Raw genomic sequence first — 26,983 nt, 5'->3', positions numbered from 1 at the left:
TTTGGTCATCACAACACTTTTGAAGTTAGCTTTTATATTTAAGAGGAATCAGGTTTACATTCAAAGAAGTGGCTAAGTGTTCCCTTTGAACTGATGAAAAAAATTATAGAATATTTTAAAATGAGTAGAGCTTTAATACCTTCAAATGCATGTAATAACTTAAACTAGGTCAACATTCATTCAGCTTGAAAGGGTCCCTAGGGATCTCTCTTAATGAAGAGATAAAAGCATATTTGTAATTAGCATGTTAATTATATGCAAATAGTCTTTTTTAATGTACTGGAGAGTCCTTTAAAACTGTTCTTATTGCATTTAAAGCATTTCCTGAAATTCTGTTTGTGGGATTCCTCAGGGTCAGGTATTTAGTGAGTTAATGGAAACTCATATTGCATTTTCCTTTGGTTTTCTAGATGCAAACATGCAAATCATATTCTTTCTATAAAAGTCTGATTTCTCTTTTAACAGGTGTTCTAACCTGAGCATAATTCTAAAGGATTACAGGAAGAATCCAGAGTAAACCTTTGGGATATGGCCCCATCCTGGCAAATAAAAAGGAAGAGAAAGAACTAAGAATTGCTGTCTTTAGCACAAGCCCCTCATAAAAGTATTACGTTTCAAAAATTCTATAAATTTTTCAAAAATATTTACTCTTGGCCTAAAGATAGAAGCTTTTTTATGCCGTTCCTCTGTTTTTCATTCCTAAAAATCAAGTAGTGGTGAAACAAGTGTCCTATATATATATAATATATAGTGAGCTATATTATATTTAAAATAAAGTAGATCTTACCTATTAAATATTATTTAAATTAGGATTCTTCTAACTGATAGTATACAAATAAATAATTATTACTTTCAGTTTATTAGCTAAATAAATTGACTGGATAATAAATTCAAATGTAACTCATTTTAGCAAACTTACCATTTGAAAATCAATTTTCATATAAAAGATACCTTGGATGATTGGTTATGAATTTATAAAATAGTGTTAAATTTCTGAAAAGGATTCACAAAATTATATTTTCTTTTTTATCTTTTTTAAATAACAAAAGTAGTATATACTTGTCAAACAACTTGAAACAACTATATAAAGTTAATGAATCTCTTCTTCCTCTATCCTTCCTCTCATTTCCTGGAGTAACATTTTAATGTATCTGTTTCCAGACCTTTGAGTGTGCACATACAAACACATATATATGTGTATACATGTATACAAATATACGTGGTTTGAGTTTGTTTGCTTTAATGAACACGTGTTCTGCAAACTTTTTTCCTTGCAACAATATGTGGTGGAGACCTTTCAGTATCAGAAGTTACAGTGCTAATATATGCATATGCGAACTTTACCTTATATTACATTATAGTTGAATCAGGGTTTATTAAATAATTTAATCAATTGGTGAACATTTACATTGTCATCAGTTTTTATTATTGCAAATGAAATTTGGAATGAATATCCAGCCTTGAATAGAACCTAGAACATCTGTATTTTTTGTCAGATAAGCTCTTAGAAGTAGAAATACTAGATTGAAGGGAATACTACTACTAAAGGGAATACTACTACTAAATTTTTGGTAGGTATTTCCAAGTTACCCTCCTTAAAGATGGTGCCAGTTTGCAACAATATATTGCAACTCCATACCCTTGTCAAAACTGAAGTATCATCACGCTCTAATATTTTCCAATCTACATGTAAATTTTTTATTTTAATTTTCACTTATTTTATTTTGGAGTGAAGCTTCACATCTTGTTATATGCTGCTAACTGTTTGGGTTTTTTTTTTTTAAAGGAGGCACCAGGGATTGAACTTGGGACCTTGGATATAGGAAGCAGGTGCTCGACCACTGAGCTTTACCTGGAACCCCATTGCGCTTCTTTTTATCTGTTTGGTTTTTTTTTTTCTTTTTTGGCTTTTTAAAATTGACTAGTGAGAGCTTTTTGGGCATAATGATTATTAATCCTTTGTCTACTTTATTTCTTTCAGCCTATCATTTGTCTTTTACCTTCGTTCATGGTCTTTTGACAAACTCTTAATTTCTAATTTTTATGGAACTTTCCATCTAGAAACAAATTTCTCCACATTTTCTCAAGTCTTTCAATTATTTTATAGTTTTTATCACATTGATTTATTACTCCATGGTTTAGTTTTAAATTTTGCAGATTGAGTGTGAACTTTATATAACATTTTCTATTTGGTTATTAGGAAAATAGTGTGTATATTTCTCTGTGTGTTTTGGTATTTATCTTGTATCTAAATTACTGGTCTTTATTATTAGTGCTAATAGTTTTTCTGTTGATTGTTTGGGTATACGGTTACCTTATTTGCAAGTAATGATAATTTTTCTTTTCTTTCTGTTATTTTATATTAATACACACACATGTGAGATGTTGGGGTGAGACAGTTGAGACATGGAGACCAGCAATTGCAGGCAAGGATTTATTGGGAAGCTCTCCCAATGGAGGGGGTCTGAAGAATAAACTTCACTTCCCCCACCAACTTGTTGGGGGTCTGAAGAAAAACTTCAGCCCACTCCTGGCAAAGGCAGTTAAGAATTTATACAATATATCTATAGGTGGGACCATACTTAGTCAGTGGGAGAGGGTTAGGGTTTGGGTAAGACCTGAGGGCCTAATAGGGATGGCTAGGGGCAGTGAATTCTAGGGGTGCAGATGGGATTGGTGGGGTCATGTGGCTTCTTTGTCTATTCTTGTGAGGAAATGAACTGTATCTGGACATGCAGGCTCTGGATGGGAAACTGTTCTATGTCATACTCCCTCTGAGTAAACGGTTGGTCGCCCTTCCACAATGGGGCAGGTTAATAGTAAACTTGCAGCTTCTGCAAGTTGTGGCTGTTATGAGGGCTAGTGATGGGGCCTAGTTCTGTCAACACACACACATTTATTTTTCTAATCTCAAGGAATTTACTAGGACCTCCAAATACATGTATGATGGTGGTGAAACTGGTGACTCTTGTTTTGACCTTCAATAATTGGAGTGTTTCTGGAGTTTAAATATTAAGTATATTGTTTACTGTTCTGATATCTTTTATCTGTTTAAGGAAGTTTGTTTCTATTTCAAGTTGAGTATGGTTTTTTAAAATCAGAAATGGGGAAACGGACTTTGGCCCAGTGGTTAGGGCGTCCGTCTACCATATGGGAGGTCCGCGGTTCAAACCCCGGGCCTCCTTGACCCGTGTGGAGCTGGCCCATGCACAGTGCTGATGCGCGCAAGGAATGCCGTGCCACGCAAGGGTGTCCCCCGTGTGGGGGAGCCCCACGCGCAAGGAGTGCGCCCGTGAGGAGAGCCGCCCAGCGTGAAAAGAAAGTGCAGTCTGCCTAGGAATGGCGCCGCCCACACTTCCCGTGCCGCTGACGATAACAGAAGGGGAAAAAGAAACAAGACGCAGCAAATAGACACCAAGAACAGACAACCAGGGGAGGGGAGGAAACTAAATAAATAAATAAATCTTTAAAAAAAAAAAAATCAGAAATGAATATTTATTCATGGTTTTTCTCTTTTTAACTATTATTATGATCAAATAAATGGTTAGATTTTCTAGTGTTGAATTTGTATTCTTTTCCTGAAATAAACCTTTCTCAGCCTTATTTAATAAAAGTTTGACTTATTAATACTTTATTTATGGTTTTTGCTATTTCATGCATAAATATAACTGTCTTTTTTTTTCTTTCCATTTTTCTGCGTTCATTGTTTCATTTGGGAACAATCACTGTGTGCTTGTAAAACTTTAACAACGAAAGAATAATCAGTTTCTTGATTGATTGGTAGAATTTCTTATAAAACTGTTATAGAGGATACTAATGACTTTTTCTTCTTTGGAGATTATTGTTCTATTTGTTTTTTCACCTCTTCTTGAGTCAAATTATAATTATTTTAATTTTCCTTCAAAATTATCCATTTCATGTAGATTAGTAGTTCTCAACATATAGTCCAGGAATTCCTAGGAATCCTTTCTGAGGGTCCATGAGCCACAAGTACTTTCCTCATAATACATAGTAGTTTGCCTTTTACATTCTCATTCTTTCAAAAATATGCAGTGGAGATTCCCAGAGGCTACATGATGTGTAATATCATAACAGATTGAATGCAGAAACGTTTAGGAGAATCTAAATGTTTTCTAAGACAGACATTAAAGAGATTTATAGAAGTATACCACATGGGAAGCAGCTGTGGCTCAATCAGTTGGGCTCCTGTTTACCATATGGGAGGCCCTGGGTTCGTGTCCCGGGGCCTCCTTGTGAAGGCAGCCTCACCCGCATGCCATGAACAGCCACCTGGCCTGCAGAGTGCCATGGAGTGCCGCCCCGGACCACAAGCGCTGTGGAGAGCTGACTCAGCAAAGTGACGCAACAAAAAGGGAGACAAGTAAAAAAACAGAAGAACGTGCAGCGAATGGACACAGCAGACAACAAGCAAGCCGCAAGGGGGTGGGGAATAAAAAAAATTTTTTTAATGTATACTGCAGTGCCGCTCTTCTCACTAAATTATTTTGTGTGGAAAATATAGTTCTTTTTCAAAATATATCTTACTTATGTTAATATATAATGGATGTATTACTGTTATTTAAAACAAATTAATGTTTTTAAAAATTCATAGTTTACATTGCTTATGTGGTAAATATTGATAGATATTACCAACATAAGCAAAAACTTTTGAGCTCCTCAATAATTTTTAAGAATGTAAAGAATCCTGAAACCAACTGTTTAAGAATCACTGATTTAGTTTCAACAATTTAATTTTTATGAAGTTATATGAACTGTTCTTCTATAAGTCTTTAGATCTTCTTTGAATAGAATATTTTACTATGTATATATATATAAGTATATACACACACACACATGCATCTATATGTACACTTACATATGTCCATGCATCTTTTTTTTTTAAGACTTATTTTATTTCTCCCCACCCCCTCGTTGTTTGCATTTGCTGTGTCTATTTGTTTTTCCTTGTTTCTTTAGGAGGCACCAGAAACTGAACCCTGGACCTCAGATGTGGTAGGGAGGCACCAAATCGTTTGAGCCACCTCTGTTCCTTGCTTTGTTGTGCCTCTCATTATGCTTTTCTTCTTGTGTCTCTTTTTGTGACATCATGTTGCGTCAGCTTGCCATGCCAGCTCGCTGTCCTCTTTAGGTGGCACTGGAAACTGAACCAGGGACCTTCCATGTGGTAGGTGGGAACTCAATTGCTTGAGCCACATCTGCTTCCCCATGCTTCTTTATTTTTACATAAAGATGTTCACATGTGCTTGTGAGCATAACTGTAACTTAGTTGAAGGCACTGGCCCACTAGGTGTTTTGGGTTCTCTTTGTGTCTGAGGTCAAGTTTATAGAAGTGATTTAGATACATGAGCTGGTAGATTTCTGAAGGTAGGCTTAGATGGAAGGCAGAGTTCTCTAGCCCCAGGCAGGAAGCAAAGGGGGCTGCTTCAGGGAAATTATTTTCATAGACCAATCCCTTTTTTTGATGGTTGCACTGGATGTCTTGAACCCATTGTGCCTAAAGCAGGAATTCAAAGGTGTCCCTAGACTGGGGCTTCACTGTACAAAGTCCTGGCCACTATGTACCCTGTACCCAGGACTTTTTTTGGGCCCTGCAATCTATGCAAGGCAGTGTCCATCCTCAGTGCACTCCCACATCCCACTAGACTGAACAATTTGATCTTCTTGTACATGAAGATTATCTAGAAGCCTCTGGATCTCCGCGTGGAGACTCTGTTACAGGCCGCAGGTGCCTGCGCCCAATACTTCCTTCTTGCAGCTTTTGTACTGGGAGCTCCTCCTCGCAAGGCAGTTCAGCACAGCATGAAGGGTAGGGTTTTCTTGAGACAGTTTAAGACCAGGGCCTAGGGCGGGGTTACAGACTGATAAAGCCTCCGCTTACTTTTTCAGAGAATGGGCCAAGGGCTGTTGAGAAAGGTTAGTTTGAAGGCAATGAAAGCTAAGAATAGAAAAGACCCTAAGCCCTCTCCTTGCTGTACCTGTCAAAATCATCTTTATTTTGAGGTAGAGAGTACACAGAAGCATATTGATTACAATAATCTTTTAACAACTCTTTGCTTCTGTACTTGATCACTACCACTTTAGATAGTTCATGTCTTCCTTCTGCTCACCTACTGTGTCTTCTCATCTCTTTCAGGATAAAAGCCGAAGTCCTTTAATTGCCTAGAAGGGCCTGTACTAGCTCTGCCCTACCCCGAATCCTTACTTCTTTGATTTTATCATTTGCTACTTCCAGCCACATTGGCTTCCTTGTTGTTTTTTCAGTAGACCTATCAGGCATACTTCTGCCTCAGGGCCTTTGCACTGATGTTTTCTCTACCTAAAATGCAGTTCTCCTCCAGATGTATATGTGGCTTCCTCCTTCATCTCCTTCATGTCTTTTTCAATTTTGCCTTCCCAATGATGCTTTCCCTGACTTTCCAATTTAATATCACAAACCCACTCTTCTTCCTTATCCCTTCCCTGCTTTACTTTTCTCCATTACATTTATTTTTCACCTTCTAAAATATATGTTATTATTTATTTTGCTTCTTTTCTGTTTCTTGTCACGACTATAAATTCTACAAGGGCAGGAATGTCTATCTGTTTCTTCAGTGTTACATACCTAGCCCCTGGAACAATTCCTTGTCATTGAATATGGTCATGCTGAATGACAACATGCCTTGTCTAGTAGCAGTGTCATTTGATAACTATCATATGGTCAGGGTAAGAGGAAGAAATGGGAGGTGGGAGAAAGGAGGTCCCACCTCACTTCCTCTCTCCAAGGACTCTCGTACTTCTTTTTTTTTGCTGAAGAAACATAAAACCTTTGAGGTTGAAAGACTATACAATAGAAAGAGAGAGTGAGAGAGGAAAGAAATTTTGTTTCAAAATAAGTGACTGTATTCAACATGTTATTTAAAAAGAATAAAGAAAAATGAGGGAAAAATGTGGTAAAGTCCCTTTTTTCAGTTTTGATGATGTTTGTTTATGCTAAGATGCTGTCAGTGATGGTCAAACTTTTTGTTTCAATACCTCGCACAAGAGAATTTTAAGAAACTGTATTTATACATTCTTAAGTTGACATCTGAGATGTTTTTACTATGTTTAGATGGTGACAGATACACTTTTTAAAATGTATCTGTTGGAAGGTATTCACAGATGAAATGATTTTGTTACTGAAATGTCCTTTAAAATACTTCAGGGAAGCAGATGGAGTTCAAGTGGTTGAGTGCCTGCTTCTCATGTACGAGGTCTGGAGTTCGATCCCCAGTAACTCCTAAAAACAAACATGAAAAAACCAACTCTCATTGGGGAGCAGATAAAGGTCAGTGGTTGAGTACCTGTTTCCCATGTATAGGGTCCTGGGTTCAATCCCCAGTATCTCTTTAAAAAAACTTTAACCCTTCTCCTCCCATCAAAAACAAACAACAACAACAAAAAACAGTGGAGACAGATAAAACAAAATTGGCAAGATGTTGATAACATGAAGCTGGCTTGCAGAGTGCATGGGAGTTCATGTCATAACTTTTATGTCTGTTGTTTTGGTTTCTTCCTTCTGCACTAGAGATTTTCTCCAAATGACTAGCGATCGTTGATTGTCCATTCATATTTAATGAGGATGTTTAAAAGCAATTGAAAGTTATGTGTGTATGGAGTGGGATGGCAGAGCTAGACTGAATTTTATCTGAAGAGGAGCAGGTAGTGAACTACAGGATCGTATGTAAGGACCATGCCATTATCTGAAAATTCTTTCTCAGAAAACGTGTGTGATAATTCAGCTATCGTGTCAACTTGGTCAGGTAATTGTGCCCAGTTGTTTGGTCAAGCAAGCGCTAACTGTAATACAGGGGCATTTATGGACTTTAGTCACCATTGACTTTACTGCAGTGGAAAATTAGTTATAATTACATCAGTCAGGGATATTGCCATCAGCAATGAGTGACGCTTAACCCAATCAGTTGAAGCCCTTAAAAGGGGATGTAATTCCAACATTGAGAGAGAATTTCCCAGCTCATCTTTGGACAGCCAACATCTCCCAGAACCCATCAAGAATCTTCATTGGACTTTCATCGGAGCTCCTGGTTGCAGCCTGCCTGAGGAACCTGGACTTGTGCATCCCCACGGCTGTGTGAGAGACTCTGATAAATCTCTTACTATTGACAGATATCTCTTGTTGATTCTTTTTCCCTAGAGAACCCTGACTAACACAACATGTTTGTAATATTCTTGTATCAATGCCAAAGATATACTATGTTAATAATAGGGGGGCATGGAAAAAATATGCCATATGTACACTATGGACTACACATGTGCATGATTGTTTTGTAAGTTCACAACTTCTGTAATAAAAATATATTTTTAAAAAATACAGTTTATCTGAAGAAGAATGCTCTAATCTCCTGTCTCAAGAAGTACAAGTTTGACTGTCTCAATACCCAGAGCAGAGTAGGGAAGTCTTCACTATGAAGACTGGAAACTCTCACTGAACCCTTCTGTTTTCATTCCAGTTCTTCACTATAGCTGTCCTCTTGCCTGGAGCTCCTGTGTATAGACCCCTGTAGTTCAATTTCCTAGAATATAAACCTTCTTCTCTTACTTGGTGTCTGGGATAGGACCTGAGGGTTTGTCTGTCTCTTGTACAAGTCTTCAACCATTCTCTCTCCTTTTAGCCCCACGTTTTACCCTCTAGAGTCCTATGCCTACAAGTCCTCAGCTTTGCTGGTTAGAGACCCTTAGGGTTCAGCTTCCTGGGATTTACTATGTATCATGTCTCCATCCCTTGTCTATCTTCATATATTGAGCTTTGGAGTAATGAATTATTTTCTTGTTTCATTATAGATGGAGTTTCTTTTTCTCTTCCTCATTCTCCATCTTATTTTGGGATGGTTTTCCAGAGAAGAAGTAGGCAGAAAGGGCTTTATTCTGCCATCTTGAAAAACCAGAGGTCTGATTATTTTATAACAAATTCCTTTAGTATATTTTAAAAGTGATATCTAAAAATTAATTTATATTTAAAATTCAGTAAACAAATCCATATCCCTAATAATACATGAAATGTTCCAACTTTGTAATTTCCTTGTGATAACGTGGAATAATTTTAAAATAATTCTCTTTGTAATGTTGAGTTCTTGAATTATTTGATTAAAGAGACCTTTTTCAACAACTAACAGATTCTCAGCAATTAACAATTTGTCTTCGCAGTATTCTAAAACTTAAAAATGTACTTTTAAATGCTGTTTTTAGTTTTGAAATTAAATTATATTGATGACTATTGAAATTGAGCTAATTGTTAAATTGAAGTCTCTTTTTTTAAAAGATTTATTTCTCTTCCCCTTCCCCCTGCCCCCTGCATTGTCTGCTCATGTCCATTTGCTGGGAGTTCTGTGTCCGCTTGCGTTCTTGACAGCACTGGGGATCTGTGTCTCTTTTTTTATCCGCCCCCTTAGGGGTTTTTGCATGCTGTCTTATCTTTGTGTCCATTCACTGTGTATTCTTCTGTGTCTGTATTTTATTATTTATTTCCCCTCCCCCCTTGAGGCTTGCTTGCTGTCTGCTCTCTCTGTCCATTCGCTGTGTGCTCTTCTGTATTTTCACTTGTCTCTGTTTTTTGTTGCATCTTCTTGCTGAGTCAGCTCTTTGCAGCCCCTGTGGGCTGGGTGGCGCTCTGCAGTGTGCGGTCAAGCCTGCCTTCACAAGGAGGCCCTGGGACGCGAACCCAGGGCCTCCCATATGGTAGATGGGAGCCCAACTAATTGAGCTACAGCCACTTCCCCTGTGTCTCTTTTTGTTGCATCATCTTGCTTAGTCATCTCTCCATGTGTGCGGTGCCACCCCTGCGCAGGCTGCGCTTTTTTTGCGTGGGACGGCTCTCCTTGCAGGACACACTCCTTACACGTGGGGTTCCACTACATGGGGGACACTCCTGCGTGGAGCATGGAACTCCTTGTGCATGGCAGCAGTGCACGTGGGCTGGCTCACCACATGGGCCTGTATGGTAGGCGGATGCTCTATCAGTTGAGCCATATTTGCTTCCCACATTGAAGTCTCTTGAATCTGCAAGTTTGCTTGACATTGACGAATGTTTCAGTGAGAATGCTAGTTCTCTATATCAAATTCTAGGAGGAAGAACATTTGTACACTCTTCAGCCACACCCGATTGCCAACAGGTGATTCTTGAGAAGTCTTTCCTTCACTAATCTTAAATCTTAGTGTTACCTGAGATTCACTTGCTAGATTATCTTTTAAGACACTAAAGCATAAAATTAGAACCATTCCTGTCTTTCTGTCTGTCCCAGAGCTTTCCATTCATTACTGTCTTTTCTAATCATCCCCATTCTCCCCCGTGTGATTATTTTCAGTCAAATCCTTCATAACTAGGCAAACATCAGCACCTACAGTGTTTGAGAATGAAATGGAAATTCTCCTACTTAAAAGTCAACATAGATTTAATTCTTCTGAGAACTAGGTTAGTAGAACTGTATTACTTAATTTGGCCTTGCAGATTCATTCTATCCTTGCTGATCTGCCCGATGCTCAGCCTTTTAAATGTTATTTAAAGTTTTTTATTTCTAACAGTGGTGGGAAAACCTAGAGTGAGAAGATCTCTTATATCTTACTTTACTTTTTTTTCCTCAGCCCTGAGGGAAAGATAATATACAGGATTTTTGTGGGGTTTTAAATCTGTAAGTCGTAAGTTTTATTCATCAGGTAAGATACTCAGATTCAGTCTGTTGACATTTCATTACTGGTCTGTCACCTGAGGCTCTAGGGAAATGTAGAAAGAGGTGGGAACAAGGCTGGGAGGTGGTAGAAGTGAAGAACCAGTGCTGGAGGCATCTTCACCCACCTAATTGGTAGGGCCAAGCAGTGATTATACGGTTGTCTTCTCCCTTCCTCTTACCTTCCTCTTTCTGACACCGCAGACAATGCTTGAGACCAGCCCTGACATAAGGTGAGGAGCAGGCACTGGTGAGACCAAAGTTCACGGTTTTAACAGGCTGCAGGATGGGGGAGGAGGAATAGAAGGAAATCCTAGGCAGCTGCGCTGGATAGGAAGAGGGAAGAAGAGTTTTTCTGTTGTTCCTAACCTTCTTGAGCCCAGTTCCCAACTGGCTATTTGTATGCAAGAAAACATGTAAATGTGTGTATGTGTTGGGGGAAGAGGTGGAGGGAGTAAGGGTAAAGTCTCCAGGCCCTGCAGTCTGTTGTCATTTCCCTATTGATACAAGTCTATATTTGTATTATCTTTGTTATTATAAGTGAGTCCAAGAGATGTGTGGTATTCAAATCATACTTTCCCATGTATGATAGAGAAATATTTTGGTAGAAGAAATACTTAATTTTCCTCTTAAACTGTCACATAAGAAAAACACTAGTGTGAAAATGATGGTTATATTGTGACCTGATGAATTATATAAGATTCAGAGATCAAATGTTCCTTCTTTGTGCTGCATGGTACTTTGTAGGTACCTAAATGTAACACTTTTCATGTTATAGTTTCAGTCTTTGGATTCATGCCTGCTGACCTTTCCAGCTTCATCTCTGGTTGTTGACCCTCCACCTCAGTGCATATATACATACACACATACTTACTGTTAGCGCCAATTTTACTGAACTGTAGTTCCCAACATGCCATTTTTAATGCCCCACATCTATCTCTCCCTTCCTTCCTGTCACCTCTGTTTGAATCTGCCTCATTTCCTGTCCTCACTATCACCCACCTATTATTTGGTGCTGGATGAACCCCCAGCATAGAACTCTAACTTCAAAAGCCATTTGCAGAGATCTTCAATGGTATGTATGCATGTGTGTGTATGGATATGTATATGTGTGTACATGTGTTACCAGAGTACATAATCACTTCACTGAGCATGTTGTTTAACTGCCCCATTGAAGACTTGCACAGAATTTTCTGATAAATGTATAACAGAGTCTAGGATAAAAATTGTGTGGTTCTGGGAAACGAATGTGGCTCAACCTATTCAGCTATTGTCTACCATATGGGAGGTCCAGGGTTTGATGCCCAGGGCCTCCTGGTGAGGGCAAGCTGGCCCACTTGGCAGTTGGCCCATGCGGAGTGCCAGCGCATGCAGGAATGAGGCCCCGCGCAGGAATGCCACCCTGCGTGGAAATGCTGATCTGTGCAGGACAGCCACCCCATGCAGGAGTGCTGGTCGACGTGGAGAGCTGGTGCAGCAAGATGATGCAACAAGAAACACAGAGGAGAGAAAATAAGAAGACAGAGTAGAACAGGGAGATGAAGTGGTGCAAGAGAGTAATTGCCTCTCTTCCATTCCGGAAGGTCCCGTGATCAGTTCCTGCAGCCACCTAATGAGAATACAAGCAGACACAGAAGAACACATAGCAAATGGACACAGAGAGCAGACAACACAGGGGAATGGGATGGGGGGAATTGTGTGGTTCCTGAATTTTCAAGAGGTGACATACTGTCCTGGTATCAAATCTGATTAAACTTGATCATTGTAATGCCATTTGATTCTATTGGGGAAGAAGCATTGAATTACTTATTCTGGAGAATGGAATTTTCTACTGACTAATGAACAAAATATTTATTAAAATTATCTTGGTGAGCTGAAAAGGAGAAATGTACTTCTTTTTCCTTGGAAGAAACAGGTCCAGAGCATTATTAGCACATGGTAAAAATTGAGTAATTGAGCAATATTAACTTCTTTGGGATTCAGCCTCCCAGCCCCTGCTGTGTGATTAGTTCTGTCTAGCCTGCTGGCATGCTTAAGCAAGGAGCCTGCAGAGGATCAGGAAGGAAAAACCCTTTAGCAGTCTCAGGTACTGAAGACTTTTGATTTTATTTTACATGTTATACATGGTTATCTGGTTTCCTTTTGGCAACCTCTAGTTCTGACCTACTTTGTAATCAGAGAATAGCAGGAGACTTCACATGGAAGTAACTATAAAGAACAGAGCATGCTTCAATAAAGTTCACTAGAAAAGGGCGAAGAGTCTGAGGCCCATTAAAGAAGGAACAGCTAGGTTTTTATGGCTCAGATACCCCTGAGAATATCATTGATGAGGGAGGTTCTAAACTATCTATTGAAAAGGAAGGGGGGAGCAGATATGACTCAAACAGTTGAACACCTGCTTCCCACATGGGAGGTCCAGGTTCGGTGTCCAGTGCCTCCTAAAAATTGGAAACAAACCAACAAGCAAAGGAAAAAACCAGCTCAGGGGAGTTGATGTGGCTCAGTGGTTGAGTGCCGACTTCCCGCATATGAGGTCCCGTTCAGCCCCTAGCCCTAGTACCTAAAAAAACAAACAAAAATAAAACAACAACAAGGGAATGGGAATCAAGTACTGTATACCTTTTAAAGGATAATTCTGAATTTTTTTATTATTTGCAAATTGCAGGTAAGGTTTCAGTTCAACAACAATAATAGTTAACCATTTATTAAGTACCTGCCTGAAGTTCTACTTGGTTCCTTACATATACAGTTTCATTATATCTTTACAGTAACCCTGCAAGGGACTGTTAACATCCCCTTATAGATGAGGAAACAAAATATGGAAGCTGAAGGAAGCGTGGTACGACACTGAGTACAAGGTTTCAGTTTTAGGAGATCATTATTCACTTAGTTTATGATTGAAGTCCTATAAATTTTGAATAGCCTCTATTACAAAGCAGTCTACTAGCTAAGGTCCATTAATGATAACCTTTGGCCCTCTAGAAAAGTTTAAATTACAATAATCTCAATCTAGTTCTCTCATATTACAAGTTAGGAAATTGAATCCTAGAAATAAGGTAAAGCCTAAACAGAATAAACCAATCAGAAGGTACTGGTGCAGAGACATTCAGGTACTGCGAACAGTTCTTCCCTAACTAGTGACTGCTTTACTCTGCTTTGCTGTAGTGTGAACTAATTGATGCCCCTAATGTTTGTAAATGATCTTAAGTAGTTCTTCAGAAGTCTCTAATGTCCTGGTGGTCATTTGAAGGGACAGGATTAAAGGTTAAAGGTTAAAAGGACAGCGTTCTACATATGCACAACAGCATATGCATATATTAAGCCAGCTCTTGAGGTAAATGTGAATGATAATGTGACATGCAGATGCATAGACTACATTTGGTTTTTCATTAACTTATACATGTATGCCCCTTTCCAGTTTACAAAATAGGATAGGATACTGAGACAAGGTATGCCATTCCCTTTCTTTAAAGTAAAAGCTGGGGTGAGGGGGCATGTCTAATGGAAAACTGAAAAATCTCAATGTCACACATTTATTATGCTAGGTATATATGTTTTTTAAGATTTATTTAATTTATTTATCTCCCCCTTGTTGTCTGCTCTTTGTGTCCATTCGCTGTGTGTTCTTTCTGTGTCTGCTTGTTTTCTCATTAGGTGGCTCCGGGAACCAATCCTGGGACCTTCCGGAATGGGAGAGAGGCGATCTTTCTCTTGTGCCACCTCAGCTCCCTGTTCTGCTACATCTTCTCATTGTCTCTCCTCTGTGTCTCTTGTTGCGTCATCTTGCTGCACCAGCTCTCTGCGTCAGCCGGCACTCCTGTGTGGGACGGCATTCCTGCATGGGGTGGCACTCCTTCATGGGCTGGCACTCCTTGTGGGCTGGCTGACCATGTGGGCCAGCTTGCCTTCACCAGGAGGCCCTGGTCATCGAACCCTGGACCCTCCATCTGGTAGACAGGAGGCCAACTGCTTGAGTCACATCTGTTTCCCTATGCTAGGCATTTTATATGAATTTCATTTAATCCTGATATCTTCCCTGATTGTGAATGCTGTCTTCATTTTAGTTGATTTTTTTCAATTTTTTATTAATCCTTACCAGAACTTTTCCTCTAACATTTTCTTATGAGAGTTTTCAAACATATAAAATATTTTAAAAATGGGAAAATTTTTGAGAAAAGAAAAAAAAAATTGAAATAACTACACAGTGAATACCATATACCTACCTAGATTCTAGAATTGTTACCATTTCCTGCATTTACTTTATAATATATCCAACCATTTATCTACCTGTCAGTCCACCTCAGTTTTTGTTGTATTTCAAAGTGAGTTGCAGACAGTAGTCCATTTTACTCCTTAACATAGATATTAACTAGGTAGTGTTAAAAATTTATGGGAGTAGATGTAGCTTAGTGATTGAGCACCTCTTTCCTTCATTCCCCAGTACCTCCTATAAAAACAACAACAACGAAAAAAAAGCCAACTCTCATTTGGGAGCAGATGTAGCTCAGTGATTGAGTGCTTGCTTCCCATATACAAGGTCCTGGGTTACTTCCTTTTAAAAAAAAAGTTGTTGTTAGCCCTAATTTAAGGGGGAAAAAAACACAAAAAATCCCTCAGGCCTTTAATTCTGTTATTTTGGGGACTAATAGTCATTTGGCACCTTCCCCTTTGAAAATAGTAAGGTCTTTCAAGAAAAAAATGTGCAAGCCACCCATGTTGAGAAACGTATACCTCATTAATGAGAAATAGATATCTGTAAGAAGGAGGGAATACCCCTGTTGAATTCCTAGGCCACAGCAAGCCAGCATGGTGAAATGGATTCTTACCTCATTTCTGATTTTAAATGAGACTGATGTCACTGCCACATTTCTGAACACTAACTCCTCTCCTAAAAAGGGGAGTTTGATTAGCAAATTAGTTAAATACTTCAGTAATGATATTGGAACTCAAATTTCACTGAACATTTTCCCCCTTTTCTTTTCTTTCTGGGTGTGACTAAATTGCCTACAGCATGCTGCATGGTTGCTGGTAAAACAGGAAATGGGGTAAGTAGTTTAGGTAGGGAATTTTTACTATCATTTATGTACAAGATACCTGATTCTTAAAGTACTCTTATTAATACCATCTCTTGTTTTAGAGTGAGTTCACTAGCTCACTCTAATTTTTTTATTGTATAAAAAATATATTTATTGTATCAATTTTAGGATGTCAACCTTAATTTAATCAGTTCATTTGCATAGCATATTAGTAGTCTATTATTTTTGTAGAGTTAATGTGAATGTAAATACATATTTCATATGCATTAAATACTTATATAATATAGTTTGGTCAGTTATTTTAAAAGAATAAATTGTACATTGGTCTTAGAAACTCAGAAAAAGTGAAAGATACCAAGTAAAATCCTAGTTAAGGTAGGACAGCAGTGAACAGTTTATATTTTTTAGCAGGCTACATAAATAAATAAGACATAGAAAACAGAAGTCCACAATCTTTTATCTCAAACCCAGATGTGTTTTGGAACTTAGAATTTCTCAGATTATAAAAATGTTATAAGTGGTGTGAATACCACTTAGAGCATACCCTCTCCTCCTGGGCTGGTGTAGTACTGTATAATTAAACACGTTAACCTATCTGCAATAAAATGTGAATTTTCACATTGTGTTTGGTAAAGTCTCAAGTAGCCTAACATATTCAAATCAGGATTCACTTGCCGACTGAGTTAAGAAATAAGAAACATACCATACCTTAATTTTCAGATTTTGAAACTAAAAATTCTGTACCAATATCAAAAGGACCATGTGACCACTAGAGGTTCCTGTGTACTCTGGAGAGAAAACTGAAGACAGAAGTATAGATTTCTGTATTAGAATATCATACTTAAAGTGACTTGCAGAAAAAATTTTTTTGGTCTCTGTTGTTTTTTATTTCACACCTGCACTTTTAATACTATGTATTTATCAAAGGTTTGGGATTTAATTATGTTATGTTAAGTTGATCTCAAGTGCTTGTGATTATGCTGTAATAACAAAAGTTGATCCAATGTTAAGAAATTTCTTAGTGTAGTCAGACCATGCTATTTTCAAAATGTTTCTAATTCATATTCATTTTGCTCATAAGTAGCTGTTTTGATTCCTTATCAAAGGATTTTTAACTAGACTTAGTTCTTCTGAAGATCCTGTTTAATACAGGGATACTGGGACAGAAAAAAAAGTATGATGTTAAGCTTTTACTTCAGTGTCTATCAATCAAAACAATGTGAGGAACTGCCATTAAAGAATCAGTTGGGGAATTTAGAAAAAAATAATCACATTGGATATTTTGACTCTTCTTCAATATAGAATGTTGTCATTTATTTTGTATCTGTAGCAAAATGATTGCAGCTAACATCTTCACTAGTAGTTACCTGCAAAAGGTGAGAGAGAAATGCAGTTACTAAGTACTAAATAGGGAACTTGAATTTACCATAAAGAGCACTAATCTCTAATGGACAATCAGGCACTTGCTAAAGACTCTGCGAAAACATTTGCCCTAAATTATATTAGAAAAGTTATCAGCTACATACAACTTTCAGGACTGTAAATTCTGCATCTTAAGTATTATATTTTTGTCTTACATATAAGGCTAAGGGTGTCTGAGATGTAGTTAAACCTCTCCTTTGGCTCCTTAATCTGGAGGGAAGAATACTTCCAGTTGATATTTTTTATCTAGACTAATGCACTCTAAATATATTTGGAAAACTGTTAAGTTTTAAAACACGAGTTTTCTTAAATACCTAATGAGTAATGTTTTAACCATCTTTAGGATAGGTTTTTGCTGCATTGCCTTTGGACTCTAGAATCTGAACAATTTTTAAATGGTTTTAAATTCTTGTGTTTTTCTGTTCAACTCTTTACCATTTCCAGTGTGTTTTCATATATTAATCTATTTACTCTTCAACTCTGGTGTTATTTGTATTCAGATATCATTAAGTAAACTGTTAATACAATCTCAAGATAGTCTTTTAAAACACCAAAAATGTTCGAGAATTAGGAACAGTTTATAAGGTTCAAACACTTAGTGTTTGAAAAAGTTCTTGATTGTAGGGAAATAATTTGATTATTTGTTAGATGTAGAACTTATCTGAATACTTCATTATCAGAAATTCCCAAAGCATATGAAAGCACTCAGCAGAAACAGTTATATTTTCAGAGGGGTACAGAACAAGTAGATCAACTGTCTTAATTTGCATTTTTAGAGCAAGAGGGGTCTTTATATTCTTGTGTTTTTTCCAGATCAATTAAATTTAGTCGTTAGCTGAATTATTTTTTGTGTTCTACCTGCAGTTAGTAGTGTCTTTTGGTCTTCCAGAATTAAATTGAAATGGATATTGGCCGTAAATGGTAATTTCTACTGGTGGGAATAGATCATTAAAAGGAATGATTCACAAGTTGTCCTAGGATCTCTTTTGTTAAATGCAGCCCTGTAAATAGCCATATGGCTGATTTAAAGTTCTAATTATTTGAAAGATGTGGGCTTGTTAGTTAGTGATGATATCATGCAATTCTCAGCAGAGTAGAGCATTTTTAATAATACCATACCTTGTTTTCCTTTCTTCTTTCCTCAGTCCTTTCTATCACCAATTTTAAATTACGAACTAAAAGCTAGAATTCATAATAGGGACTTCCCAAAACCTATTTATTGGCTTATGAGTTGATTTTGGGGAAATGTCAGACTTTTATTCAGACATTTATCTGATACAATACTGGTGAGCCTATCAGATCATTGATATTTTAGGATTTTGTATTTCTTCTTCAGTAGTAAAGACCAAAAAACAAATAAACAAACAAAAAACACAGCTTTTACTTTGATTTCCCAAAAGTAAGCCACCAGTTTTGGCAAGAGAGTAGATGTGAGCATTTTTAGCCTGGAGAGGATTGTTGTAATACATAGTCCTTTAGTTTCTGAGAAATAGACAATCTTCTATATTTCAGCTTTCTGACTTCTCATGTAAAAATTCTATGCTTTTGTCTTTACTCTTTAAAAATAGTTGCGATTTAAAAAGTAGTTTCTTGATTCCGCTAGAATATAAGGTCCACAAGGTAAGGAATTTATGCCTATTTTATTTTCTGCTTTCTCTCTAATGTGTAAAAAAGAGTGTCTGGCACATAGTAGATACTAATAAGTATTTTTAAATAATTGCATAAATTCTTGCCCTAATAAAAATAGTGAAGTTTTTCATGTCAGTGAAATAATTTTTATGTTATTCAGAAAGCAAAATCTGTCGTTGGGAAGAAATGATATAGTTCAGCTAAAAGAAGCCTACAAATGGATAACTCATCCCCTGTTTTCTGAGGAGCTGGGTGTTCCCATTGATGGAAAGGTATTGGGTCATCAGCATTGTTAATTTTGTTCTGTGGTTTTGCTAGTTTTACTTCATTATTTGGCAGAGTTTTGGTTAGCCAAAGGAAACTTCTCTTTAATTCAGTGAAGGATTTTTAAACTTTTTAAATGTTAAAGTATAGCATTCTTAAATTTTTTTCTTTTTTTCCCAAGACTTGTTTGTTATCCAAACACGATTATAATAGGTGTAGTGTACCCTTAATGACCTTAGAAGATTAAAACACACATCTTTAATGTATTTATAATTTAATTGGGGAGACAGATTTACTGACACAAAGCAATAAATAAGTAACTGTTAGCAAGTACAGGGTAAACTCTAGACTTTTAATTTTGGCTTAGGTATGGCTAATCCTGTTTTCAAATATGTGAACAGAACCTAATGACGGTAACCATGAACTCAATCTATTGCTGCCTTGTTGGCGTCTCAAGTCCCTCTATTTACTTTTAGGCAGAGACTGTCTTTGAAACCATAACACTTTGCCATCTTCCCTAGTCCAGAGCAGACCTTGCATCAGTCTCTGAAATGGACTGAATTTCAGGAAGGAGTTTAACAGATTTCCAGATGTGAAAACAGGCCATCTTCCCAGCTCATCCAAAATTAGATATTAATAGTATTGCCTCATCTCCTTATCATTTTACTTGAAGGAAATTCCCTGAATATCAGACACACCCCTAGTCAAGTAAATAGTTAGGTCTTTTTTTTTTCTTTTTTCTTTTCTTTTCTCTTCTCTTCTCTTCTCTTCTCTTCTCTTCTCTTCTCTTTTCTTTTCTTTTCTTTTCTTTTCTTTTCTTTTCTTTTCTTTTCTTTTCTTTTCTTTTCTTTTCTTTCTGTCTCTCCCTCTCCCTTTCCCTCTCTTTTTCTCTCTCTCCCTCATTCTCTTTTTCCTTCTTTCTCTCCTTCCTTCCTCCCTCCCTCTCTCCTTCCCTCCCTCCTTCCTTCCTCCCTCCCTTCCTCCCGCTATTCTGAATTATGTATCTCTTTTTCCATCTGTGAGAATAAGCTCTAACTGTTCTTTAAACTATACACTGAGAAAATAGAGAATAAAACCACTTCACAGCTTCACAGATAGTATGAGAAGGAAATGAGGTAATGAAAGTACTTTGGAAATTAGAGAAGTCATTGATGCAAAATATTTTTACCTAAAACTTCAGTTTTGAAGCACAAATAATTTTACATGTTGAATCAGTGAGAACAGAAAATAGAAAACAAAAGATGCAAAAATGACCTAATAGATTCAGGTTGAATCTTTCTTGAGTAAAAGGAATGTGTTCATTTTAATTTTACTTTGTAGATTACAAAAGGGAACAGGAAAAATAGCTGTTCACTATTGTGATTCTAATATAGCTAATAGGGTTGAAGACAAGCCAATACACTCAATAAATACAGAACTCATCAGTGAAAAACAAAATTGTAACATGACATGACATTTATATCTTTTTCTCAGTGTGGAACTTTTTATATTTTCGTTGTATGTAGTTGTATTTACAGTATGAAATTGTACTTTGTGCTTTTTGTGTATACAAGGCTGTTCATTGTAGTATTTTTTTATAACAGCAAAACTTTCTGAAACTTAAATGTCTGACTCCCTAGAGTTGAAAAAAATGTCCATGATATTAATTGAATAAAACAATTTTCCAAAAAAAATAGCTGAAAGGAAATATACCAAAGTATTCATTGTTTTACCTCAGTGGAGGGGGATTGAAAAACATCTCCTTGCTTGATTATTTTATAATTTGTAGGTATCATGTTTGTAATACAATAAAAAATAAATAAGATATCTCTTTTAAAAATCAAATCCACTAAGAAGTTTGAGTACTTTTAAAAGGAAACCTCATACAGAAGTTTTTAAGGCTGTGAATAAAACAGTTTTGTCTTGCTAGTTTGAATCATAATTAGATTAGAATTCACAGGAACAATTCTTCATTTCTTTCAGTTACTATCTCCTTCTCATTCCCTAAATTCTCATTTAGCTTCATACTTTATTATGTTTAAAACCCATATAAATCCTGCCCTTTTAAAATTTATTTTTAAAGTTTTTGGTAGGATTGCTAATGACTGAGTTTTACAAGTTAGAAAAAGCACAACTATTTCTTTTACAACTGCCCTCTGAACAGTCTGATTTGAGAGCAGTAGTATTTCCAGTTTTCCTTGTCACTCTTTTTCTGAGCCAATCTTTAAGGGCCAATTTCTATTTTCATTCATAAGTTGTTAGGTGTTGGTTTCCTTTTGCTCATTTCTAAACTGTCCTTTAATTTTTAGAGCTTGTTTGAAGTGAGTGTGGTCTTTGCTCATCCAGAAACAGTTGAGGATTGCCACTTCCTGTAAGTTGCCATGTAAACAACAAAGACAATTGTGTAACATTGTTAAAGCTCTTTGGTTTTCATATGTTAATGATCTTTGGTTTCCATGAAAGTAATATTTCTCCTCTTCTAATGAGTGTATAAGAACTTATATCTTAGAATGTTTAAAATGTGCTCTCGAATATGAAGGTCTAGGCCAGGGGTTCTTAACCTCTTTTGTTCCATGAACTCCTTTGCCAGTCAGGTGAAAACTATGGGCCCTTTCTCAGAATATAGTGGCAGATAGTGTTATGATATTCAACATCAGCATGTCTTTAATTTAAATTTTAGGATTATTCAAAACTATGTTTTACAACTTTCCCATAATTTCAATACCTGATAACCTAACAGTTCAACATCTCTTCAAAGGGTCATTTTTTTTTTCCATTCTTTTTTTTAATTGATTTTGTAAAAAAGGGTCATTTTTGGTAAACATTTACAAATTCGAGTTTTACCATGGCATCATAAAACCATCTCCGCCATCCTTACCAACCTTTTTGCAGGCAGTTATCCACTACACTCAGAACATGCTACATCAAAATAAACATCATACTAAGTCCACACTATATAGTGTATTATTTAATAAATATATCACACCCGCACCATGTCCCCACAAAAATGTTTTTAAATGCATAAAATAAAATTACAAAGGAAATCAGTTACATGTATTGAAATAGTTACTAAAATTTTAAAATGTATGATATAATATTATACATGTTTCTTTCTTAACACATTAAATAATCCAATACGCCAAAAATAAAGGAAAGTTAAAGTTAAAATTTATTTTTTAAAGACATGTCAATGTACAGACTGTTGTTGTTTATCTTGAATAAGAATGTTAAACTGTGGTGTAGTATTTAACAAGGCGTGTTGAACATCTAATTGAGCTGATTTTTTTTTAATTCAAGCTCACAGACACCTGAAATCCGTGAACCCCTGGTTAAGAAGCCCTGGTACAGGCAAACTAATGTAGCTCATTATCAGGATTCATTTTGTCTGCTCCTGATAGCTTGAGTTTAGCAGCCATATTGTTTAAAATATATCTGAATTTTGTCCACCCCAAAATAAACTCATCCACCTTTTATATTAACTTGAATTTTTAGAGGTGCAGTATGTCCAGATTGTTTCAAGCCAGCCAAAAACAAACAGGTAAGAATTCTCCCTACTTCTTATTCTTTAGTGGATTTTATCTTAGCTAAACATTCAGATTTACAACAAAAAGAATATTCATTAGAAACATGAACTCTGTTATACAAAGAATTAGTCTGTTCTATTATACTAAGAACATCCTTTACCTCAGGCTAAGAAGTCATAACACATAAATATCCTTGTGTTTGTGTCATGTCTGGGTTGTTTCCCTGATGTTGTTAAATTTAGAACAGTATTTCAATGATGTTTCTTTTACCTGTTTGGGGTAATTTGACTTTTAGATTTTAATCCCCAAAATTACATCATCTAGGAAAATCCTTGGTAAATAGCAGTAGCATTCCAAAGGCTTGTCTAATATCCATTTTTCAGAAATATGTGTTTTTAAAGTATAATTATTTTATTTAGCACAGTCCTGAATTAAATAATTTTATTTAGTACAGTCCTGAATTAATATATCCTATTTTAGTCTATACTGCGAAAAGGCCATTTCATTTAGACTCCCCCTTACTGTCTGATGCTAGCTTATCTTCATGAATGAATAGATTAGTTGACATGTACTTGTAGTTTATGTTATACCAAGATAGAATGGCAGAGTACTTTACTGACAAGTTTTCATGCCAATAACTATTGAGCTGGGTTTTTTTTTGTGCAGAAACTCAAGCATTCCCATAGTCTACTTTCTGGCATCCATTTTTGTTGTGGTGGCTGTTAAAAAGAATATGTTTATTGTCAAAGACACATCTATTGCCGTTCCTCGGATTTTGACTAATTGTTAAGCCTTTTAGAACTGGGGGAGAAAGTTAGTTTGTAACATTTGTCAAACACCCTGCACAGAAAGAATTAGAAATGCAGACCAAGCCAAAAGCAGTGTTTTCCTTCTTTTCTCACATCTTGACACAACTAGAACAATACTATGTTTGCTCTGCACCCTGAGGCTAACAGATGAAGTTGTTTTCAGGTAGGAGGGGACAGGCCTGGGGGTTCTCACAGCCTTACCTCTTTGTCACACCATTTGGGAAGCTCTGCCCAAATGATCTGTAAGCCATATTTATATTGAAGATCTAGATTTATTTTTTGTAATCTTTGAGGAAATACTCAAGTACCAGCATCAGACAGTGAGATAAGGAAATTTGTATCAATGCATCATGGACACCACACCATTTGGCCAGTGGGAGTTGTAGAGTCTTAACACAATTTTCCTGCCTCATGGCTGGGAGTAAATTGAATGACCTTTTGAGTTTCTTTCAGGCCTAAGATTTCATGTCTTATCAAATAGGTACTTTATTTTCAGTGCCCCTCCTGTGGTACCTTGCAGAACTTCCTAGGGATCCTTACAGTATGGTTTAAAAAGTAATTGCTTTGATGATAAACTGTTGAGATGCCTCCATCGTACTCATTTTCCATCAAATTTAATTCCTTATAACAAGAGAAATCATTGTGACTTATCATAGTAAGTCTGTATATATATACACACATTAGTTGTGGTACACTCATGCAGTTTGCTTTTTCTTATTTTAAAAAAAAACTTTTTTTTAATAGTAAATTTGCTTAGTTTGTAGATGGTGATTTTGAGTTGCTGGTTGCCAGGGCAGGCTGGTTGGCTCTATTTTTTCCCTTACCCTGGTAAAATTATATATTGTGGCCCTGAAAGGGATGTAGGGAAAGAAAAGGTAGATCAGTCTAAATTCCTCTTGCGACCTGGGAAAAAAGTCAAAGCCTGTTCCTGCTATGTCATCATTTTTGTATTTGAAGAATATCACATTTTGAGAGGAGTGGGATAGTGCAGTAAAGGACACCTGTTCTGCTGCATTTCTGTGGTTTCATAGCTACAGACTATATTGAGGAGAAAGGTGGTAGAAGTATACCAAATGCAGAACTGAAATAATGAACACTTAACTTTATTTTCTTGAAATGATCAAATCTTTTCCCCTTTTAAGTATATAAACTGATGTAATTTCTCCAACCATGTTCTCTGTTTCACCTCTGATATTTTCTTGTCTAGGTGATAAAATGTTTTTTCATTTTATTCTATTTAGTCGGTATTCACTAGAATGGCAGTTATGAAAGCTTTGAATAAGATAAAAGAAGAGGATTTCCGCAAGTAAGTAGAAATGTAGAAACAAAGGAGCATCATGGAGTTTTGGAAAAAAGAGAATGTAGAGATAATTTGGGTTATCTCTAAAACAAGACTGGATGTATTTCAAGGACAGGATTGTGTCTTAATCATTGTTGTATCCTCAGTCCTTGGCATAGTGCCTGGCATGTAGTGATGCTTGTCAAATTAATACTTGAATTTATGAGGCAAATCCTGCTTCTTTATTTTTTAGAAAAGGATATTGCAGTCCAAAGAGGGTGGTGATTTGCCCAAGGTTTCACATAGATAATAGAGAGTAGGCCTAGAACTTGTTTCCTGATTCCCCAGACCAGTGCTGTTCCTACTACATTCCGTGTCCTGCATCTCCTAGTGTTGTCCATCTCCAGGAGAGAGGGAAGAGACATGTAAGTTTTCCCACTTGGTAAAATATGCTGCAGTAAAATAAATACAATAAATATTATATTTTAATTCTTAGTGTGTTCATTTTAGTAAAGAATATTAGTTATTCTTTCAGAATATCCTTGAATAAATTTCAGACAGCAAAGGATGGTTTCATGTATTTTACCGACTAAAAACATGTCTCATAAAGGAAATAAATTTTGGAAAGTGAAGGCAATTCCCTCTATATAAGCAATAGTTACTGAGTTTCTAAATGATTTCTTTGTTAAGACATCTTGGGAGACCATATGAAATTTTCAGGGCATGCATTTGGGGTTAAGTCTACAACTAGTCATGTACCGGTAGGCTGCTGTCCAGTTAATATCTTTGGAAGCTCCCACATGGTAAATAGAGAATAAAGTCACAGCACTGGTGTTCCTTCTCTGTCCTCCATTGGACTGGAGTTAATTTGCTAAGAGGGGGATGTGCATGTGGCTCAAGAGATAGGGCTTCTGCCTACCAAATGGGAGGACCTGGGTTTGATCTCTGGGGTCTCCTGTTGAAAAAGAAGAGGAGAAAGCATGCCTGTGCAGCTAGCCAGTGCCTACATGAGTGCCCGCATGGTAAGCCAGTGCCCGTGCAAGTGAGTCATGTGGCAAGATGATGAGGCATCAAAAGAGAGACAAGGGGACTTTCAAGGTGAAGCACAGCAGAAAACAGGAACTGAGGTGACTCAAGTGACAGGGATCCTCTCTCCACATCAGGAGTCTCCAGGATCGAATCTTGGTGAATCCTAGAAGAGAAAAAATGAGAAGAGAAGGAAAAAAGAGAAATAGATACAGAAGATCACACAGTGAATGGACAGCAAAAACAGCAGGACAGCGGGGAAGGGAAGGGGGAAAATAAATCATAAAAAAGAAAAATTTGCTAAGAGGGTAGAGTCTGCCACATTCTACTTTTTCTGGCTTTGTGATCTCTCTCTTAAGGGCATAGTTGGGTGTCAGAAGGAAAAAGAATGAGAAAAATGGCAAAAGGCCCTCCCACAGGTGGGACCTACTTCTGTGACCAGTCTGTCACTGCATACCAGATCGAGACTCAAGTAAGCCAAGAGCAAGTGTCTGTGCATAGCAAAAGGGTTTAAAGATCCTGGTGAGGCTTCCACTTCATATACATGGATTCTTCTCCCAACTCTTGAGGCTGTTGGAAATTATCATCTGGTAAGATGAAATCTCCTGAGTGTGAAAGATTGCTTCAGAGTCCTAATTTACTAAGTTTGTGCCACTGCCGAGTATTAAAAGTGGTGCTCCAGAGACCTGAAGGACCCTTTTTAGTCATAAATGTAAAACTAGGGAGAGGCTTAGTCTTTGAGAGACTCAGGCTCAGTGTGTGCCTCAGACAATGCTGATTCATCTTGGTTATGTGATTCAATAGCATGTCTGAAAGATAGTAGCCATAAAATTTATTTTGTTTTGCAGGCAGTTCCCTTGTCCTCCAAACTCACCAGAGGCTGTATGCACTGTTCTTGAAATTGAATGTGCTCATGGTGCTGTTTTTGTGGCTGGTAAAATATATTTAGTTTAGAATATACTTACGCTGTCAACTTTCCTTTCTGAAAAACTCATGATGATTCCTCAGTATTATTCTTATTATTAGGTTCTGATAGTTAAATCTTTTGAGAATTAGAACTGATAGTTAAGCTTATTTTAGGTTCTGTAGGTATTCTTAACAATCACTCAGGAGATATGTTATTTTAAATGCCATGCCAAAGGGAAGTAATACTTACCAGGTTTTAATAGATTTCATCAGAGATGGCCAAGGGAAATACAAGTAGATGTCGATATCCCAGACTGGTTAGGAGTAAGACAGCAGAGGAGATGTTTTATAACAAGAAAGCAAACTTGAAACAATAATTTTATCATCTCCA

At 36.8% G+C, this 26,983-nt stretch overlaps 1 protein-coding gene across 2 annotated transcripts in view; it reads left to right on the top strand.

Moving 5' to 3' along the window:
- Window positions 1-26,983, top strand: part of PUS10 (pseudouridine synthase 10) — a 106,413-nt gene that overhangs the window by 57,972 nt on the left and 21,458 nt on the right. For both annotated transcript variants that reach the window (XM_004470479.5, XM_004470481.5), the window contains exons 5-10: window positions 15,729-15,763; window positions 18,966-19,077; window positions 21,358-21,419; window positions 22,541-22,586; window positions 24,623-24,687; window positions 26,535-26,620. In XM_004470479.5, coding sequence (XP_004470536.1) covers window positions 15,729-15,763; window positions 18,966-19,077; window positions 21,358-21,419; window positions 22,541-22,586; window positions 24,623-24,687; window positions 26,535-26,620 — 406 coding nt within the window. The remainder of the gene's footprint in view (window positions 1-15,728; window positions 15,764-18,965; window positions 19,078-21,357; window positions 21,420-22,540; window positions 22,587-24,622; window positions 24,688-26,534; window positions 26,621-26,983) is intronic.

Source organism: Dasypus novemcinctus, chromosome 17 (genome assembly GCF_030445035.2).
Source record: "Dasypus novemcinctus isolate mDasNov1 chromosome 17, mDasNov1.1.hap2, whole genome shotgun sequence".
NCBI classification, from domain to species: domain Eukaryota; kingdom Metazoa; phylum Chordata; class Mammalia; order Cingulata; family Dasypodidae; genus Dasypus; species Dasypus novemcinctus.
Note: the sequence above shows the minus strand (reverse complement) of the source record. Positions and strands in the feature narration are given on the sequence as shown.